This window comes from Eschrichtius robustus, chromosome 4 (assembly GCF_028021215.1).
Source record: "Eschrichtius robustus isolate mEscRob2 chromosome 4, mEscRob2.pri, whole genome shotgun sequence".
Taxonomy (NCBI): domain Eukaryota; kingdom Metazoa; phylum Chordata; class Mammalia; order Artiodactyla; family Eschrichtiidae; genus Eschrichtius; species Eschrichtius robustus.
In genome coordinates, this window is record NC_090827.1 from 135,279,307 (window position 1) to 135,301,630 (window position 22,324).

A 22,324-nucleotide genomic window follows, 5' to 3' on the forward strand; every position below is an offset into this window, starting at 1 on the left:
CAGGGTTTTACCTTTGTAGATACATGTAATTAAATGTGTTACATTTCTTAGGTACATTATTAAAATTCAGGCAATATATATTACATTCTTAATACTTTTATGAATTTAAAGTCCTTGAGCTAGCTTTCCCCCCATTTTCAATTCTATGTTGAAAATAAGCACCGGCAGCATCATGCTTCTGTAGCTGGCCTTCTGATATTCAGGCAGAAAGGCAGCTAAAAGACCATTAGGGCAATTCTGAAATGAAATCCATTCTTTTTTTTTTTTTTTTTTAATACAGTGAATTTACTTACTGCCTCTTTCTCAAGAGGCTAATTAACTTTTTTTTTTTTTGAGGGGTGCTCTAGATCAGTACTTTTTTTTTTTTAATTTTATTTATTTATTTATTTATTTATTTATTTATTTATTTATGGCTGTGCTGGGTCTTCGTTTCTGTGTGAGGGCTTTCTCTAGTTGCGGCGAGCGGGGGCCACTCTTCATCGCGGTGCGCGGGCCTCTCACTGTCGCGGCCTCTCTTGTTGCGGAGCACAAGCTCCAGACGTGCAGGCTCAGTAGTTGTGGCTCACGGGCCTAGTTGTTCCGCGGCATGTGGGATCTTCCCAGACCAGGGCTCGAACCAGTGTCCCCTGCATTGGCAGGCAGATTCTCAACCACTGCGCCACCAGGGAAGCCCGAGGCTAATTAACTTTGAAAAGCTCCTACAAGTATTATAAGGAGTATACTATTAGACAGATACTACATGTACAATAGTTTCTTAAGGTTTTCACTGTTGAACATTGAGTTTCATCTCATTCTCTGGCTCACACCCTCAGGTGTAGAGCACTAGTTAAGAGTCTCCCTCCCAGTCTTACAACAAAATAAGCCAGGCAAACTGCAAGTTCAAGACTTTTCATGAACCCATGAGAGTGCTTAGGTCACAGGGCAACCAACTAGCCCAAAATCTAAGGTGACACAGACATCTGCAGGCAGACACAGAACGCAAGCACTTACTTACCTGGGGCAGATGCACCTGGACACTGGAAAACAAACTGAATAAAAAATAGGCAAAAGACCTGAACAGACACCTCACCAAAGAAGCTACAGATGGCAGGTAAGCATATGAAAAGAAGTTCAACATCATATGTCATTAGGGAATTGCAAATTAAGACAAGCTGCTACATATAAGCTAGAATGGCCAAAATCCAAGCACTGACAATACCAAATACTGGCAAGGATGTGGAGCAACAGGAACTCTCATTCGTTGCTGGTGGGAATGCAAAATGGTATACAGCAAGTTTGGAAGACAGTTTGGCAGTTTCACAGAAAACTACACATACTCTTCCCATACAAAACAGCAATTGTATCCCTGGTATTTACCTAAATGAACTGAAAAGGTATGTCCGTGAAAACACCTGCACACATGGTGTATATAACAGCTTTATTCAAAACTGCCAAACTTTGGAAGCAACCAAGATGTCCTTCAGTAGGTGAATGTTAATAAACTATGGTACATCCAGACAATGGAAAATCATTCAGCACTAAAAAGAAATGAGCTATCAGGCCATGAAAAGACATGGAGGAATCAAATGTATATTACCCAGTGAAAAAAGCCAATATGAAAAGGCTACATACTGTATGATTCTGATTGTCAAACATTCTTAAGGCAAAACTATGGAAATGGTAAAAGATCAGTGGTTGCCCGAGGTTACGAGGAGGGAGTGATGAATAGGCAGAGCATAGAGGATTTTTAGGGCAGTAAAACTACTGTGTATGATACAATAATAGTGGATACATGTTATTATATATTTCTTAAAACCCAGAGGATGTACAACACCATGAGAGAACACTAATGTCAACTATGGACTTTGGGTGATAATGATGTGTCAATGCAGGTTCATCAGTTATAACAAATGCACCACTGTGATGCAGGATGTCGATAGTGGAGGAGGCTGTGTGTGTGCAGGGATGGGAATAAATGGAAACTCTCTACACGTTCCCCTTAAGAGCAGTGAACCTAAAAAAATAAAGTCTGTAAATTAAAAAAAATAGTATGGTATTTGCAAAAGACAGACACATGAAAGTCTAGAAACAGACCAGTATAAATACAGGAAGCTAATTTTTCACAAAGTTGCAAAGGGAATTCAATCAGAAAGTTTTTTCAACCAAAAAAACAAAATTATACGTAATATTACCAGATTACCCACTTTGAATTCTGCAGTCTAAAATCTCACTACTATCTAGTGAAATTTAGCATCAAAATATTATACATTTGAAGTTTACCTAGAAGGGTAATCCTAAATACCTAGCACTTTCCAAAACCATGTGGAAGTACAATGCTGACAAACTGGCCCGTCATTTTATTAATGAAATGATTAAATTCTTTCGAAAGGCTATGCTTTAAAATAAAAGCATAAAACTAAATCACTAATAATACTTACTTAATATGTCTTGTCTTAGGAAAACAAACACAGGTTTTACTTTTCTCTTTTTCTCCCGTTTCATTAAGATATATAATTGACATATTACATTGTATTAAGTTTAAGGTATACAACACATATATGTCCATATTGTAAAATGTTACCACAATAAGCTTAGTTAATATCCATCATCTCAAAGTTAATAATTTTTTTCCTTGTGAAGAGAACTTTTAAGACCTAGTCTCCTAGCACCCTTCAAATATACAATACAGTATTGCTAACTATAGTTGCCATGCTGTACATTACACCTCTTATAACTGGAACTTTGTACCTTTTGACCACCTTCACCTAACGCCCCCACCTCCTAACCCCTGCCTCTGGGAACTGCAAAGCTGATCTCCATTTCAGTGAGTTGGGTTTTTTAGATTCCAAACACAAGTGAAATCATACAGCATTTGTCTTTCTATGTCTGACTTATTTCACTCAGCATAATGCCCTCAAGATCCATCCATGTTGTCACAAATGGCAGAATTTCCTTCTTTTACTATGGCTGAATTATGTGTATATATGCGTATCAAAATTTCTTTATCAATTTATCTAAGTCAATGGACACTTAGGTTGTTTCCCTATTTTCTTTTCTTAGGAATGAAATTACCCTCCAGTAAATTAAAGCATGTAAAAATGTGGAACAGGGTATAAGATACCTCAAACCAGTTAGGGATCAAATTTATATACTCAATAAAAAAAAACCTAATAAGTACAATTGATAATTAAAATCAGGTCAGGAGCTTGGCCAAAATGTAGGGTAAAATTTCTCTCTAAACTTCGACCAAGATATTGGTGTAACTTCATGCTTTTATGAACTGTTTCCCCTTTGCTAAAATATAGCAGGGAATGATGGAATATAAAAACAAAATGAAATAAGAAAAACATAACTAGAGTCAAAGATAAAATAAACATTTCAAAGTATCAGAAACAGAAAAGAAGCATAATGCTGTGAGTGAACCAAAAACTTCAGCTTGTCAAACAAGTCTGCAATGGCAGCCTGGGGATTAGATGGTGGAAGTAAAAGGGACGAGGTAGTAGTCCTGCCTCTACTAATAGGACTCAGATTCACTGTTTGAAACTAGGGGCTGGAACAGGGGGTCTCCTTATTACTAATGAAAGAAGGAAACAAAAAGCACAGACTACTGCCTAGGGCTATGGCTTTTAAGAAGCAGCAGGGAGGGCAAAAAATCAGCCTCCATGGAGACAGGAACTGAACCTAAAATGATCATGGGTCAGTGACTAAATCTACAAAATCACTTGTATCGGCTTGGAGTGCGAGCTTCGTATCTCAATTATTGGCCCTCATCCTAGACTGCACTGAGGGTGGGGAGTGGCGGAAGCAATGGGCAATCCGAGCAAGGAGAGCAGAGGTAGAAGTGGTGAACCAAACAGGAGAGTGAAAAAAAAAATTACAAAATTCATAGCGCTCAGAGAGAAAACAGCAAACTCAACAATCAGAATACGTGTTCATGTCCAAATGAAAGTAACTTATAAAACTGCCAAAGAATGTGAAGAAAATGTAGTTGTGATATTCAGATAAATAAAAGAGGGAATAAAATCCATTTTTTAAGAAAGGAATTATTTAACAAGCAAAGCCACAAATCAAATAAAACAGGAGAGAACCAGAGAAATCTTCCTCATCGGGACTTCCACTGCCAGATAAAATGCAGTAGGTGGCAGCAGCCCAAAACTCCCGCTGCAATAGCTAGAAAAAAAATGTTATCCGTTACAAAATTTACATTTTTAAAGATATGAGAAAGCTGTTGAAGCAAGAGAACAAAATGAATTAGAACTCCAGAGGATGGGAGTTGATCCAAAATGAGCAAAACAAAAACAAAAAACCAAACCACCTGCTGCTTTCTCCTCAGGGGTCATTTGCTGATTTGAGGCATATAGTGATTTTAAGTATAGACTGAGAATCAGGCTTGGGCCACCCTGAGGGACTCTACCAGAGGAATAAAATCAGCACAACTTTCAGAGGTCAGCTATGTCTCTTTCAGAGAAAGTGCAAATCTGAGGTGTCCCTAACAAGAGGCTGATTTTCTCCAAGGTACATTTGCTAAATTCTGGGTTGTATTTAAAAAGCTGGGGAACTAGGATGAGTGTGTCTAAAAGCCAGCATGAAATCTCCCATAGTCTGTATGTTGAAGACAAAATTCTGCTAATGGGAGGGTACTTGCTTTAAACACAAAACCCATCCTCCTCAAGACATTTGTTAGAATTTGAAGGTATAGAGGGCAGGAAGTCAAAGGACTAAATAAATATTTCTTGGGGAAGAACTGAATTATCAAGTCCTTTCGGAACTCTCAATCAAAAGCTTAGAAGGTCCACACCAAAATAATAGAAATAAACTAGCAGTCTTACTAAGACTACAAAGGAGCCCCAGCCCACCTCCATCCCTGATTTTATCAGCCCCTCACTCTCTCTGCCCAAATGAGAAAAACGAAAACCTTCTCTGATGAAAGATATTATCTGGAACTCTAGTCATTAAACACACTGTCTGACATACAATCAAAAATTATCAGACAGAAAAAGGGCAGAAATACGTGATTGGTAATCTAGAGGAAAAAGAGACAATAAATACAGACTTAAATAATCTAGATATTATTGTTAGCATGATATTCATGGATTAAGAGATTCAACACTGAATTAGGAGATATATTCATAGATTAGGAGATTCAACAGTGAATTAGGAGATACATTCATGGGTTAGGAGATTCAACACTGCAAACAGGTCAATTCCCACAAATTAATCTAAAGATTCAATGCAACCCTAATCAAAATCTCAGCCAGAGTATTTGTGCACTCAGTCTCTCATGTGGCCTCCACTATACCCTCAAAAGAGAACAAGAGTGAAAAAACAAATACTGTGTTATGTGTTAGTATTATTTTAAAAATAATTTTGACCTTGCAGGGGCCTACACCACACTTGGAGAAACACTAAACCATCCATGCCCCACTTGCCTAGATGGTATTTTACACTTCGTTCTTCTCAAACTTCCATGATTTCCTTGCTCCCCATATTCACTTGCATCTATTGACCTTGTTTCCTAGATAATAAAAAATTATTTAAATAAGTATAAGTAACATTTAATATATAAATGTGTGCACACACGCACACACACACCCTTCTAGGCATATGTAATTAGAAGAGAACTTCCACAAACTCACTGGAACATCTACTCTCCCAACCCACCTGCACTTATATCTACATACACTGCCTCCCCTCCTCTAACTATGGATGAACCATCTGTGCTCCTATCCCATCCACTCTAATAACAGATCCTTCTTATCTTACCTTCTCAATGATTTATTTCCAGCACTTTGCCCTTTCTCTCTCGAATCATCAATCTCATCTCTTCTTTATCACCCTCAAACACATATCCTTCTCCAGCTATTATTCAACTTTGCTGCTCCCCTTCTTTACAGCAAAAATGCCTCAAAAATTCTGCCGATATTTACTGTCTATTTACTCCTCTCACTTACTCATGATCTTATTATAATCAAGGTTTATTTTCCACTCCACCTATACCCCAAGACCTCCATGTTACTAAAATCAATCCTCAACTCAGCAAATACCTGACTTAGCTTATCACTTCCTCCTTCTAATGACACTGTCTTCACTTTGTCACCTGGCTTTCTGCTCCTTTCATATTAGCTACTTTTTCTTCACATATTCTCAACCTTTGAATTTTGAAGTACACTAAGGTTCAGATCTTCGATCTTCTGTCTTCTCTATTTACATTCATTCCTTACATAAGCTACTTAATGCTCTTAAATACCATCTATATTCCATTGAAACCAAATTGATATATAGAGACAGCACCTCTCTTTTGAATCTAGCCTTGTAAATCTAACTGCTTACCTAACTTCAGACGTCTAATGTTGAACATACGCAAAACTAAACTTCTGACCTCAAACTCCATCTTGCTCCTGTTAGTCTTCTTCTTTTCAGTAAAAGACAACTTCATCCTTACAATTTCTCAAGCCAAGTATCTTAGAACCAAGTATCCTTGGTTCTAAGTATCCTATCTAAGTACTTGGTTCTAAGTATCTAACCAAGTATCCTATCTCAAGCCAAGTATCCTTTACTCCTCTATTTTTCTCATATTCCACCATCCAATGTGCTATCAGGTCAATCTTAAAAATAATCAGAATACAACACTTCTCACCACCTCCACCGCTTCACCTTAGTCCAAGTATACTGTCTCTCACCTTGATTGCTGCACTGGCCACTTACTGGTTTCCTTGCTTCCACATTTACCACCCCAGTTCTCAACACAGTAGCTAGTGTGATCCTTTAAAATCATGTCATATGATGTTTCACTACTCTGTTTAAAAGACTTAATGGCTTCCAATCTCCTCAAAGTAAAAATCAATGTCCTTATAGTGGCCTCCAAGTCCATACATTATGTGGCTCCTAACTACATCTCTACTTGTCTCATCTACTCAACTACTTGCTCACTCTGTTCCAGCCACACAGGCTCCCCCTTGTTTCTCTTGGATAATATTAAGCCAACTCCCACCTCAAGACTTTGCACTTGATATATCCTCAGTCTGGATACTTCCTTCAGGATGCCCTAACCTCCCCTATATAAATAGCAACACTCCTCCCCCAACCTACTCAGCACATCACTCCTACCATCCTTACTCTGCTTTGATTTTCCACGTAGCACTTATTGCGTAGTGACATGCTATGCATTATATACTATCTTCTTAACTTTTCATTTTTCTACTAACCACCCACCCCAACCCTCAAAATGTAAGCTCCATAAACACAGATGATATTTGCCACTTCTTTTTTACTAATATATCTCAGTATTAAGAATGGCATCTGGTGCATTCCTGGTATCTAATACATATTTGATAAATCAATGAATGAATGAATAAACCAAAGTAAAATAGAGAACTCAGAAATACATGCATGTGTATGTATGTGTGTGTGTGTATCTCACCACAGTGGTATTACAAATCAATAGTGAAAGATGAGCCATTCGACAAATGCTGCTAGAACAATCAAGTAGAAAACAAGTTTTTAAATATTAAGACCCAAAAAGGCCAAAGTGTAAAGGAAATCATAAAAAGAAAAGATTGAGGGACTTCCCTGGTGGTGCAGTGGTTAAGAATCCACCTGCCAATGCAGGGGACACGGGTTCGATCCCTGGTCCAGGAAGATCCCACATGCCGTGGAGCAACTAAGCCTGTGCGCCACAACTACTGAGCCTGCGCTCTAGAGCCCGTGAGCCACAACTACTGAGCCCGCGTGCCACAAGTGCGCCTAGAGCCTGTGCTCCGTAACAAGAGAAGCCACCACAATGAGAAGCCCGCGCACCACAATGAAGAGCAGCCCCCACTCGGCGCAACTAGGGAAAGCCCGCGTGCAGCAACGAAGACCCAACACAGCCAAAAATAAATAAAATAAATAAATTTATAAAATAAATGAATAAATAAAATTACTAAAGTTATGAGAACTAGAACAATTTTAAAAAAAGAAAAGATATATTTGACTATATTCTTTTTTGTACATTTCAAAACAAAAATTTCACAAGCAAAATGACAAGCCACAGGATCAAGGATATTTAAAATAAGGTACCATTTCACATTCACTTTCCAGAACATAAAGAACTCTGACATTATGGCAAGTACTGGTGACCTAGTAGAGTAATGGAAACTCAAATTACACAGTACTACAAGAGGATAAACTGATGTAATTTTAAAGGGTAGTTGGTACTATCTCCTCAGAGTTGAAGATGGATATACACACCTTATGATCCAAAATTTCACTTCTAAGTATTCAACCTGGAATCACCCTTCACTACTATATTCCTAGTATAAGCACACCAGAATACCCAAGAATGTTCGTAACTGTTTTGTAAAGTTGAAAAAGTTGAATACATCTGAAATGAGTATCAACATGACAACAAATGAATTATAGTATAAAGAATGAAATTATATACTGTATGGTAAAGTGAATCATGTAGATCCACATATAAAAACTTGGCCAAACATAAAAAAAAAATGTTACACAGAAAATGTTGCAGAATAGTGCTAGCAACACAGTACTATTTATACAGAACAATGGTTTTCAAAGTGTAGTCTGGGGATCCCTAGGAGTCCCCTATTTGGGGTCATAATAAAACTAAGATGTCATTTGCCTTTTTCACTCTTGTTCTCTCTCAAGGATAAAGTGGAGTTTTCTAGAGACTGCATGCAGAAACAGAACCATGATAATCCAGCTGTCTTTTATTAAGCCTAATATTAAAAAGATTTGCAAAACAATGTAAAACAACGCCCCTCTTTAAGTGTTTTTTTTTTGGTCTTGGACAGTATAGTTATTCTTTCATTAACATGTTATTTATGTTAATAGATAAATATTTATTATTATTAAATAAATACATATTTAAATATTAGTTTAAATTTTAAATAAACAAATATTTATAAATACAACCCACATAAACAAATTCTTTAGTGTCCGCAACAATTTTCAAGAGTATAAAGGGGACCTAGAATAAAAAAGTTTGAGAATTGCTGATGTGGAATCAAAAATGTACAGAACTAGAGCATGTAACAAGTATGTGTATATACATATATATCTATCTCCCTATGTATATAAACTGGTCAAACTGCATAGGCATAAAATGTAAATTCACAGGAGGGGTCACCTACAGGGTGTGAGTAGATCAGACTTAATGGGATACCTGGGTGGCTTCAAATGTGGATTATTTTTTCTTTAAAACAGAAACAGGAAACCCAGATTTAGAGCAAATATGGCAAAATGAGGAAGTACATGCATCTTTGTTTTTCTATTTTATTAACTTTCCTGTATAACTGAACCTTTGGGGGTAGGAGCAATCTCTCATTTCCTCTGTAAATTTATTTTCTACAATTTCTTCCCCTTTAGTACCATTATTTTTTCCCTTTCAATTCCTGTGAAGTCCTCCGTTTGCAAGTTGCTTCTCTCCCTAAAGTAGCAATTTAACAAACATATTAGCTGAGATTTAAGCTACAAAAGTTTTTTCTCCTTTCTAAGTGAATATGAAATTTAAATGACAATGGCTGAAAGAATGATAAGAATTCTACAGATGAAACTATGGATTTATGACCTCATATGACTCACATCACATAACATAAATCTGATGCTATTAAAAAGATTTTCCACTGATAAAAATTAATTTCAATATGAATTGTTGACACTGATGAAATCATCAAAAATACTGGTTTTAAATACTTTTCATCTATAACTATATAATCTACATATATAGTATTATTCCACAGGAAAACAGAATATTTCAAAGCTGAATATGGTTAGAGCAATACAAATTATCAATGTGACAAAATTATAACATTTTAAAGCAAAATACAGTTACTCATTAATTCAGGAAATACTGAGTCTCTGCTATATTCTAAGCCCTGGAGATATAAAGACACAAGACAGACAAGTACTCTCCTCATTCCAGAAGGCAGACAGAAAGTCAAAGTGAACAAATGCACAAAATAATTCCCAATCATGATAGACACTGAAAATTAAGAAATAAAGAAAACAAAGTGAGATGTTGTGATTTAAGAAAATGACTGGGTGGGGAGACTTCCAAAGATTCAGTGGACAAGGGAAGATCTCAGAGGACGTAACATTAAAGCTGGTACACTAAGTGATACCAGAGCAAGTAGCCATACAAAATTCTGTTGGCCAGAATGTGACCTATTTCAGAACAATAATAACAATGTGGATGAAGAACCAATGAACAAGGCTGAAAACAGTACAGGCTGAAGTCAAAGGCTAGGTAAGGGCTAGACCATGTAAAGCTTAGATTTTATTCGGAAGGTAGTGAGAAGCTATCTGCAGGTTTTATGCAGAGAGTTATTAACAAGATCTGATTATCCTTAACTGCTTTGTGAAGATAAGAGGGACAACAATAGCAACAAGAAGACCAGTTAGGACACCGCTGAAAGGGATAATGGGAGTGGCAGCAATGGAGATGAAGAAAAGTTGAGGTATTTGTTTTATCTTGGAAACAGAACAAAAGTACCTGACGGATTTGAGTGTAGGGGGTGAGTGAAATTGAGGAATCAATGAGGACTCCTAGATTTTTGATGAAAATTAATGATTTCCTATTTGAAATATTATTTCCTTAAGTTTTGTATTGTTAGCTATTTCCACAACAGTGATATACCACAACCACCCCAAAACCCGGTGGCTTGAAATAACAATCATTTATACTTTCTCCTGTGTCTATGAGTTCGTTGTACTCCAGGCTTGGAGTCAAGCTTCAGGTTGGGTCTGGTTTACTCCACATCTCCCTCATCCTCTTTGGACCAACAAGCTCACCAGAACATGTTCTTCTGAAGGTAATGAGACACAAAAAGGACAAGCCCAATCACTCACGCACATGTTAAGCCTTTGTTTGGGTGATGTCTACTAACATCCCACTGGCCAAAGCAAATCACATGGCTGAGCCAAAATCAAAAGGCAGAGAAGTACACTTCTCTAGCAGAAGGACTGCAATATCACATGGCAAAGACCAAGGATACATGGAGAGAAGAAGAACAAAAGCAAATAATTCAATCCACACCAGTTTCTATATATTCAAATCATGAGTCACAACTGTAAAAGGTCACCAGTTTTTGGAATGTTCCAAATCATTTCTCAAGATAACCACAATTAAGATATAATTAGTTCTCTTAATTAATACCTATTTTTATTAAGTAATTACATGAACATTTTCAAATTCTACTTTATTACCAAAGACTATATTTAGCTACACTACATGTGTTGTAGAAAAAAAATGACATTAGGGATATTTCTGAGATTAAGATAACATGAAAGAAAGAAACTGGTTTGAAATTTAAAACAATTGTATAGTATGGTCAAAGACATCACTAGAACAACTAGAGAGTAAAGACAGGCAACCAATCAGAATACACTTCAAAGATTTTTTGAAGGGGAGAAAAATAAGTATTTACTTATTTTACTTCATAAAATCAAACCATTTCATTGTATAGAAGCCATCATACTTCATAGATATTTTCTAAAAAGCAAAATTGCTAAAAACAAAGTTAAGGGCTAAAAAACAAACTAAAAAAAAAATCTGCAAAATATATAACAAACAAAAGGTCCATATCCTTACTATGTATATCAAGTTCTTACTAAACACTAAGAAAAATAAGGCTATTCTTATTCATATCTCATCAACTTTAACATTGTCTCATATGCTTAAAAATATTTCTTGAAAGAATAAATGAGCTTAATGTGTTCTGGTGAAGTTTGGAAACATGATACATACTTTAGATGGAAGAGAACCAAATTACGAAGAGCTTTTGAAGCCAAGCAGAGAAATTTAAATTTGTTGTAGAGGTTATCACAGGCTCAGAGGAATGGCCTAAAGAAAGCACTGTTTTACTATGGTTAATTGGCCAACTGTTACCAAAATGAAATACATATAGAGAGGCCAAGATTAAGTAGAACATCCAGGAGGTGATGAACAAAAATTCTAGATTAGGGGAAAAGAATTCAAGAACCATTCCAAGAAAAAGATTAAATACCGTAGAATAGAGAAATATAATAGAAAATAGTCAAAGAAAACTCTAGAATCTAGCCTGGGCAGTGCTTCTCAAACTTCAGTGTGCACAGAATTCACTTAGGAATCTTGTTAAAAGGCAGATTCAGTTCAGTAGATTCGAGATTCTGCATTTATAGTAACCTCCCAGGTGGTGCCACTATTGTTGCTCTTAAGATCATACTTTTAAGTAGAAAGGGTCTAGGAAATAAGAGTAATTATGGAACAATTTAGATAAGAGAGTCAGTTTTCCCAGAAGCCAAGACAACGATCAAGCCTCATATTACATGCTTTCTTATCAGCCTGTGTCCCTCCTTCTTAGCACTTACCAAAGCTCCATTTTTACATTTATTTTTGTGATTATTTGTTCAATGTATTTCCCCCCACTGAGCTCAGTGTCCTGTTTGACTCACCACTTTAGTCCTGTTATCTGGACACTGGCACACATCTGGCACATAGCAGGTGCTGGTTATTTGTTTAAGAAATGAATGGGGCTTCCCTGATGGCGCAGTGGTTAAGAATCTGCCTGCCAGTGCAGGGGACACGGGTTCGAGCCCTGGTCCAGGAAGATCCCACATGCCGCGGGGCAACTAAGCCCGTGTGCCACAACTACTGAGCCTGTGCTCTAGAGCCCACGTGCCACAACTACTCAAGCCCACACGCCTAGAGCCTGTTCTCCACAACAAGAGAAGCCACTGCAATGAGAAGCCTGCGCACCGCAACGAGGAGTAGCCCCCGCTCACTGCAACTAGAGAAAGCCGCGCACAGCAACAAGGAACCAAAGTAGCCGAAAATAAATAAATAAAATAATAAATAAATTTATAAAAAAAAAAAAAAGGAATGAATGAGTCAACGAAGAGAAATGCTAAAAGAGACGCTGGATTGAACAGAGGAAGGTAAGTGAGAGACACTCCAGTGAAAAGATACATGTTGATCAGAATGAAGACAAAGGCTGTTGATGTAGATCTGATTGCTATCATATTAGACATGAGCATTGGTAGCCATGTAAGTAAATAAAATTACTGAAGGAGTGTATATACAAAGAGAGAAGATCTAAGGAAGCTTTGTTGGACAAGCAGCCAGAGAGAACCTAGAGGAAGGGCCACCAAAGGATACAGTCAGACAGGAGATTCTGAATGCGAGAAAGCACAAATAATGAAGAAAGTTCTAACATATATCATCTAAGGCTAAAGATCGACTGAGTAGTGGATTCAGAAAAGCTATTATGCTTAAACATCTTTCTGTAAATATGTAGACGTAGAAGTCAGACTTTAGCACGTTAAGAAAAAATGAGGTGATAGGGAAGAAGTAGTAGTACTTGCATGTACAAATTCAAGATAATATAATAGCAAATTTGGGGGGAGATAAAAATTATAGTGTTTCTCTACTCAGAGGAATGGAAAACATGTTCATGTTTGAAAATGCCCACAGGAGCCAGGCTGGCATATATAAACAAATGAAGTAGTCTTGGGATAGAATAATAGAGAGTGGAGGAGACGGAATCAAATTAGAATGTGTAGGCCCCACATAAAGACAGCAGCTAACACAGTGCCACCAGATTATTGCTTCAAAAAAAATGAAAAGCTAATAGTGTCAAAATTTCCAATTTTTTTTTTTTCAAGAAAACCCCCAAATCTGGATAGGTGTGTGAAATTTCCTGAATTGGATAAAAAATATATTCAACCTATAGGGCACTACTTTACTTCACTCTTTCTGATCCAAAATAAAATCTGAGTTATCAAGAAGTAAATAAAAAAATGGCCAAGCAGAATTAAGAACGTGGCTAATGTTAAACAGTATAAATGTGGAGCAATATGTTATGCCACTACAGAACTGATTAAATGTTGAGGACCAGTTCGGCAAATGACAAAGGTACCAGGAACCAAAGGAAGCAGCACTTAGACATGAAGTATAAAAGAGAGAGAAAGGCCGTCTAGGGTAAAAGGAAAAGATTTTAGGAAGGGAAAGTGCGAGGGTTTGAATGCATGGAAGTCCATATCAAAGTCAAAATAACATAAGAGTTGGAAGCAACAGACAATTCAGTGGAAAGTGACACTATTACACTAAAAGAAATGTAGAATTTTGATTATGAAAATTATATTTTCATTTATTTTATTCAAAATGTGAACTGTAAAGACACTTTTACAAGATCTTTTAATCCGACAATATTTAAGAATAGATAATGATGGTTATCTTAAATAGTCTTAGATATTCAAGACAGATAATGGAAAGGAAATACTTTGCCTTGAACATACCCCACAACTGAGGGTAAGAAGGAAGCACATGCTCCAGTCCCATTCTGTTCTTTGCCCCTTTGTTGAGTCTGCCAAAAATACTTGGAGCCAGTTAAGACAGAAGACAGACATCTGGCCACGTAAAACTATCTGGACCAATCCACATTCATACATACTAAAGAGCAGACAGCAGGTTAATAAATTAATAATCACTATACCAGTCTGGTCTGCATTTAAAACTGACCTAAATGATATAACATTTCAATTTCCTTTCTTATGCAAGCACTTCAGCTGTCCTTCAATCAGGTTCAAGCACATTCTAGATAGGTAAGTAGTATTATTCACTCCTTCAAATGATAATCATTCAGCACTTACTATATGCAAAGTGCTCTTCAAAGCGCTATGGTAAACATAAAATATTAATCAGTCATGAATAATGTCATGAAGAAACATATGCCTAATAGAGGAGATTACAGAACACGTATGCATAGATAATTACAAAAGAAGTTAAAAATCTAAAGAGATACCAGTGAAGAACTATAAAATGTTCAAGAGGGAGATAAAAAGATTAGAAAGAAAATTTCACCATTCAAGGATTCTTAGTCAACATAAAAACAAAGGTCACAGTCCAGTCTTCCAGCTCCCAATCCTTTCCTAACAAGCCATTGTTGTCTTTCACCACTTCTCACACGACTTTTCTACTAAACTCTCAAAGTTTAGAGTCATTCATCCTTAATTCTTCATCACGATTTTATTCCATTTACACTTAATTTGTGGTACCACTGAAGATGTTTAATTAATTCCTATCAACATTACATAGAACAAAATCTTTTTACTCGACTCCGAAAAATTGACATCACACACAGAATTGACTCACACCTGGCCTTGCAGATTGTTTACCAGAAATAAAAGAGAATGATATCCACTAGGAACAAAGCTTTGTACTTCTACTCCACATCCATCTAACTCTCCAAAAAAGACCCTTGGGGGTTCAAGGACCATGATAGTAAAGTTCAGAAAGAAGTTTCTGGTTGAAAAAATAACCATCTTCAGTTGTGCTTCTAAACCAATCACAGGATCTAAAACCACTAGCCCCTCCCTCATTCCATAACTTAGATGCCTTGATCCTTCTGTCAAAAACAACTGGAATTTGTTTTACAGTTAGAGGACTACTAGGAAACTCTACCTCTAACACTAATTCTAGAAAAGACAATTCAACACAAAAGGCAAAGTTTTGCAATAAAAGCCTGAAGCGGGAGGCAGAATGAAAGAAATCAGCATTTGGTTCTCAAAACAAGTAAAAATGTAATTGTCATCAACTTGGTTCCACCAACAGAAACAGATAAAATATATATATTCTAAATGTAGTAACAATGGCTTTTCACTTTAACCAGTGAAGAAAAATGGAGAACAAAAATAAGAAATTAATGTGTCTTCATTCATCATTCTCTTCAACAGATAATCTAATTCCATTCGTGTTAAAATGTTCATGTGCTGCATCTACAGTAAGTATCTATATATTGATACCTGAAGTATCAGTATTATTTCTTTTTATAGAAATAAGATAAATATTAGCATAAGAACTTAAAGCTCCATGAAGATGGTATTTTGTCTGTTTGGTTCACTGATTTATCCACATCTGAATACCTAACACACAGACAGTTCTCAATAAATATCTCCAGCTGAACTGTGCTTAAAACACAAAAGGCTCTCAATAAACATTTGCTGTAAGAATGAATGAATGGATGTCAGAAGAAATTTCTTGACAACTAAATCTCAGAATCAACAGACTATACTCTACCATGTCAGAAGAAAAAGAAGTAGCAATATTTAACACGAAGTTTAAGATTAACATGAAGTTCCTTTCAGTCTTTTTTTAATTATCGTGAAGAAAATGTGATTTCAAAAAACTGGTAATTAACAAGTTACCACTTAGCTATGTGACTTCATATAAGAAGTTAGCTTGCAGCACTACATACTGTATCTAGTATCATTAAGGGTAAAAAAATAGGGATAAAAAATTAGGACGTAAAACTGAAGAAAAGCAGATAAAAAGCATTAATTACTGAATCACTCTGAAATTTCCCCAACTTTGTGGATCTGTGAAGAACTAAGATTTATCTTTATCAATTTTCTATTTCTATTAAATTGTTTCACACATGAATATATAAAGCCATCAACATTATCCAGTGTTAGATGTTAAGAAAGTAACAATACACAAACTGGTTTGGGAGGTTGTTTTTGTCAAAAATGAAAAAAAAAAAAAAACTTTTCTTTGTTTATATTTCATCTCCCATCATGTTATAATTACCTCCAGCTCTGTCTCCCTCAAAATATTGCAACTCTTTGAAAATAATTATCTTTTGCTCCATTGTCTACTTGTTGAATTACATCTAACCCTGCCTAAATAAAATTCCTATCAAAAATACATTCCTATCAAAATTCTCTAAAGGACTTATCTAACAAGTCAATCAGTCACTAATAAAACCCACAATGAAATCTTAACTATTTGTCCAAAAGCAGAGGCCTAGATCGTCTAATACCATAGACTATGTAAAAATATTTCTTTTTAATTTTTAATTGTGTTCTCATGTCTGCATTCGACTATGGTCATTTTACTGCTTCACAGTCTTGAAGGAAATGTAGCTCTGTGAATTATCAGAAACAGCTTTTCCAATATCAAAGTTACCTAATTTATTTAATGATTCATTACTTTAATGAAAAAGAAAGTGACCCAAGTTTTTGAAAGATCCAGTGGAAGATTAATAAGAGCACCAAAATGGTCCAAGTGGAAAGACTAGGCTTTCCCTAACCAAGTACAGACCGGGAATACAAAGTGATTAGCTCCTTCTGTCAATCAGAAAATCAATACTGGTGTGGTTTTTACACACAGCTCTATTGGCTTCTTATTCCCCTTCAATGAGTAACTAAAACTCACACAGGAAAAAAAATTACAGATAATCCATCTGAGTAGAAGGATCTTTTTCAAGAAAATCTCTGACACTATAGAGAAAGATTTGCTTAGAATCAGAATATATCAAAAATATAGTTATCAGACTTGATTTTAAATATTAAAAGGTATTAGAAATTTACATAGCTAATTCCAATAAAACAAATTGCATAATTACATAATTTAGTTAGACTAAGTTCAACTTAGACTATAAGCTCTTTGAAACATTTCCTAAAGTGTCAATAAATGCAGTTTATGAAATTACTTATAAGAAATGAAAACTCAGCTCTTCATCTAGTGATAGTATCTCCAGAAAAAGCAGTAAGTCAAGAGGAAAAGAGCTGTTTATGGTCAGAGACTTAAGTCTCTTAAAAGTTAAGTTTAATATTAAAGACTGCATTATTGATTCCATACACAGTGATTCCATATTGAACACTGTCTATCAAACCTGGCATCTCATACTTGTGATACAGGTATTGCCTAACCTATTTCCTCATTAATTTAAGAATGATATAACAATTCTAACGCTGATTTTGATGGCTAACAGCAGAAGATAACAGATTTGCCCTGAGTTTTACTGGATGGCACTTACACATTAAAAAGTCTGCAAGAATATCACACCTCTCAAATTAAGTTTCTTCAGTGCTTCACGTTCTGTTATTAAACAAGTAAAGGATATACTTTTAATCCATATCCTTACAATACAAAGCTTAAATTTTATTTCCTTCAACAAAGTAAACAGGTGTATTCATAACCCCAGGTTATCCCCAAATATACAGCGGTAGTAAAAGCACTGGCAAAGTTAAGAAACAAACAAAAAAAAAACCGAAAAAAAACTTTAATTTTTGCACAGAAACCAGAGCACCATGACATTCTTATTGTTACCTTTTAAATGCTTCAGCTGGGTTTCTCTCACATTCCCCGGGCTGTAGGAGGCTTTGAACTGCTGGATCCCTTAGCTTGTCCTCATATCCTTGGAGAAGTCCACTGCGGCAGATCTGGGCAACCAGACCTCTAATAAACCCTCCAACACACAAAGTATCAGAGTCCTGGGCTTTGCAGAAATGAAAGGCCAAAGCCTGGCGATGTAAGCCTCTCTGCAAGCTTGTAGGTGAACTTGGCCACAAGAGCTCAGTGCATAAGGCTGTCTTGCCACTGCCAGGCCCTCCTACCAATAACACGCCCCAGGCAGCTCCTTTGCCAGAGACAACACTAGCGTTATTCCCAGAATTCATTACAAGGGGTGGTGTGTTGACAGCGCTGTTGCAGCAGTTAGTTTTCTCCTGGAGGCAATGCTGAAGCTTGTGGAAAACCCACTCCCTACAGTAAAACTGCTTCCCCTGCAGTAAACTCGTTTGAGCCATTTTGCAGACTTTCTCTTCCCAAGGATTAGTCATAATAGGTTTCTTAGCGTCAACATTTGCTAGAATCTGGGTACATCAACACAGGTCTTTACATCCATTAGGACGTAACTTGCATATTAAGTTGACTTTGAATGACAAGAGTAACCAGTTACAGTAAAATTCAACAGCCACATAGTCCGTCTGCCAACAGAATGTGCATGACTTTATTTGGCTCTTTAGTCCTGATAATCAGCAGAGAATATAGTAGTTTATATTAATTGTTGAACTGATGGAAAACTGCCTGGTCCCGAACCTTGGCCAACACTTTTCCTATATCCTGATGGGTCGCAAAACTCCATGGTTACATCTGGAGTTCATGTGATTGTGGATGTTTCAAGTATGCAGATGAGACAATACATCTGGAAAACTGAAGAGAAAGCCCAATCTTTCAATTTGTACAAAATGCTTTTCCAGATCGCAAGCGTTAAGTCTGTATCTGAAAATTAGATGCAGAAAAGGTGTCCATTATAGTAAATGCTACCAAAGAGATTACATTTATACAGTAGATTGTCAGTGCTCTACTCCTTGTTGAAGGATAGTCACTCAAAGTACGAGACCCCGCCAGTTTTAAGTATATGGGCAACTGCCAGGGAAGGAACTGTTTCAGATTACTGTCTCTTATGTGGCAAAAATGGCAAACCACTGTTAACACCTTCTTAATTCAAAGCATTCATAAAACGCATTTTTCAAGATAGATTCTTAATGAACCTGTTCACACGCTTCTCGGTTTAAGATGTCCAGGTAATCAATAATTCCCACCAGTAACTAAAATAAAACAAAAATATCTCAGTGCAAAATATCACATGCTAAAAGCTTACTTATCAAAGAATACAATTTACCAGTTACAGTAATCTCAAAAATCCATACACTTCATCTTCGGCACTTTCAAAAAGTTGGACAACTACCCCAAAATCATAATTACATTTTCCTTTCTGTATTTTTCTTCCTCTATAGTTAGGCTTCCTAAACAGCTACATTTTAATCAAGTTACCCTGGATTTTTAAAACCTCACTGTAGAAAGGAGAGAAAAAAAAGACTTTAGGCACATGCAGTAACATCCTTAACTCTAGCCAAAAAGGTCTTTCCGACCAGCTTGGTAGAACAGCGCCAGTTCAGGAGGCTCCATTAACTTGCACAGCCCAGCCAGTCAAGGGCTCTGTTTACGCGACTAGCCACACTTCTTTGTTGATAGTTTGCAAAACCTAGGGGATGATTATCAGGGTTGTGGCTAGATGGGAATGGGTTGGAAAGAAAAAAAGGCGGGTGAGCTTACATGAATGATAAATCCGAACACAAGTACTATGGGAATGCTTCCTTCCTCTGAGCCGAAGGGGGGAACGTTTCGGAGGGGGGTTAGGAATGAAATCTACTACTGTGGCCGCAGAAAAGGCTGCGGGGCAGAGTGCCTTCCAGGCAGGAAAGGGATAAGGAGCGGAGGGCTTCAGGACCGGTGGGTGTTCGCCTACAGTTCCGGCCTCTAGTTTCAGCTGATAGACAAAAGGAACTCCGGGATTCCCAGCGACGGGAACCACCTTTGGTTTCAACAGCCCCAAGGAGCCACAGGGGGGCCACCTTGGAGAGGCCACGGACGGAGGTGCAGCCTCCACAGCGAGGTCTTCCTTCCAGAAGGCTGGGAACGCCTCGACACCCCGCCCCGCCCCGAGATCGGGGTGTGTCTTTTGAAGGGGGAGGGGGTGCCCGACGTCCTTGCCAATCCTTGAGGAGGGGTCGCCTCCGGGCGGCGTCCAGCTCCGCGTCCCTACCCCGGGCGCCGCTCCCGTCCCCGCCCGGCCCGCGGCGGAACGACGGGAGAAGTCGGGTCTGGGGCCGGAGGCAGGACAGGGTGGCTGGGTGGGTGGGTCAGGTCGTAGCCCCCGGCACATGCCCCCAAGAATCCGACCTGAGCGTGGGGCCTCGCTTCCACCGCCGCCGCCGCCGCCCCTCGGTTACCTCGGTCCCGGCCGCCGCCGCCGCCGCCTCCGAGGACTCTCAGCTTCAGACACTTGCTTCGCTGAGAAGCTGCCGCCGCCGCCGCCGCCGCCGCCGCCGCCGCCGCCAGCGCTCTCCGGTCTCCAACTGCAGCCGCCTCCTCCGCCCGGCCCGGAGCACGCTCCGGGTTCCAGATCCTCCTCTTGGCCCCCGGCAACTGCCAGTTCCAGCTGCCCCAGCAGCCTTGGCTGTGCTCCTCCCAACCCCCACTGGCCAACCGCCGCCGCCGCCGCCGCCGTCGTCAGGGCAGTGACTGTCTCAGGCAGCCCCGGACCGGCTGGCTCCGCCCCGCCCCACAGCCCCGCCCCCTCGGCACAAGCCCCGCCCCTCCCGGCCGCAAGGCCTTTCTTCGGCCGCCGGCGCCGCCCCCTTGCCTCGCCCCTCCCCCACCGGGCCGTCCAGTCGCCGCCCGTGCCTGGGCGTGTGCAACCGCCTGGGACCCGTTGCCTGCGCCGCGGGGAGACCATTCTGGGGGCGGCCTCGGGGCTCCGCCTTTCTCGGGGACGGGGGCGGAGAAAGGGGCGGGGGTTGCGTTCTCGCGTCCCCGAGCTCACGCGAGTCGCTGCCCCCCCCCTTCAGCACTCGGCCCTGAGCCTTCCTTTGTCTTCCAGGCTGAGGGACTCCGCTGGCTTTGGGGGCCGTGTCCAATGCTAGGAGGGGCAGTTGAGCTGGGAGAGTTGCCCCTTGCCACTCCCTTAACCCTCTTGTCCCCAAAGGCCACTCCGGGCCCGTTGTATTCCTCAGTCATCCGGGTCCCCTTTCAATCTATTAAATTCCGGTGATGCTTTAACTTTCTCAGTCTGGGGCTAAGAGAAGCAAGTAAAGACCGGGTAGAAGGTTGTAAAACTAAAAATCGTAGGGGTGTGGGGCGATGTTCCCACCTGCCTCATGTGAAGGACATGGCCAGATGGAGGTTGAAAGCAATCACGATTGGGTCTCAGGCCCCTGCCCTTCTGGACCGATTGATTACCCACAGAGGCCACTCTATGAGAAAAAGACCATGGTCGAGGTCAGAATGCAGAATAACATGAACTGCCCTAGAGGACCTGACCACAGGGCAGTTACTTTTGAACTAGACAAGCCAGTTGTTTGCATTCACTTGGACCTGGATTAGATTCCAAATTTCTGCTGGGAAAGTACTGTCAACTGATGGGAGTAGGAAATGTATCTTTATTATTTTATTATTTATGCTAAAACCATGAGCTTTCCTCCCATTCTCCATTAATTTAAATGTGCTTATTTCTTAAATGTTGAGCCAGTCTCCCATCTGTTTTTAGGAATTCCAAAGTTTAGCTATCACTCTTAACTAGAAAAATGGATTGTGCTTTTGCTTACTCTTGCATTCTGTTTATTCCCTGGCTATCCATGGCATTTGAAGTTTGTTGATCTTAATCTTTAACTTTAACACATTTGTTGCAAATTCTGAGGTTCTTTTCCAAAACACAAGCAAAAAAGGCAGAAGAGTATAAATCCTCAAGAATTCGAGTGAGGAAAATTGATTTTTTAAAAGATACAATTTTGATATTCGTTTGCTTAAGCAATTTTAATTACCACTTAACTTGTTTGCCATACATTATTGTCATTGGAAAAGTTGACTCCTTCAGTTTCATGCTTGTAAAGTTACATGTTTAGAGAAAATTTTAAATAAGAAATATGTACATCATATAATCATTTCCATTAAACTATTTGCTAATACAATAATTAAAATAATTTCTGCCGAATAGGGAGAGAAGTTACAGAAACATTTGAT

The 22,324-nt window shown here is 38.6% G+C and overlaps 1 protein-coding gene across 5 annotated transcripts in view; it reads right to left on the reverse strand.

Annotated features, from left to right (window-relative positions):
• The window catches only part of ANKRD50 (ankyrin repeat domain containing 50), a 44,113-nt gene extending 23,305 nt beyond the window's left edge, over positions 1-20,808 (reverse strand). For 2 of the 5 annotated variants that reach the window (XM_068543409.1, XM_068543412.1), the window contains exons 1-2: positions 20,536-20,808; positions 18,068-19,021 (exon numbers count right to left, since the gene is read on the reverse strand). In XM_068543409.1, coding sequence (XP_068399510.1) covers positions 18,068-18,579 — 512 coding nt within the window. In that variant the 5' untranslated portion in view covers positions 18,580-19,021; positions 20,536-20,808. Of the gene's footprint in view, positions 1-18,067; positions 19,022-20,485 lie in introns of those variants that run through there. The other 3 variants (XM_068543411.1, XM_068543410.1, XM_068543413.1) reach the window with 3 other exon arrangements.
• Between the last annotated feature and the right edge of the window lie 1,516 nt (positions 20,809-22,324).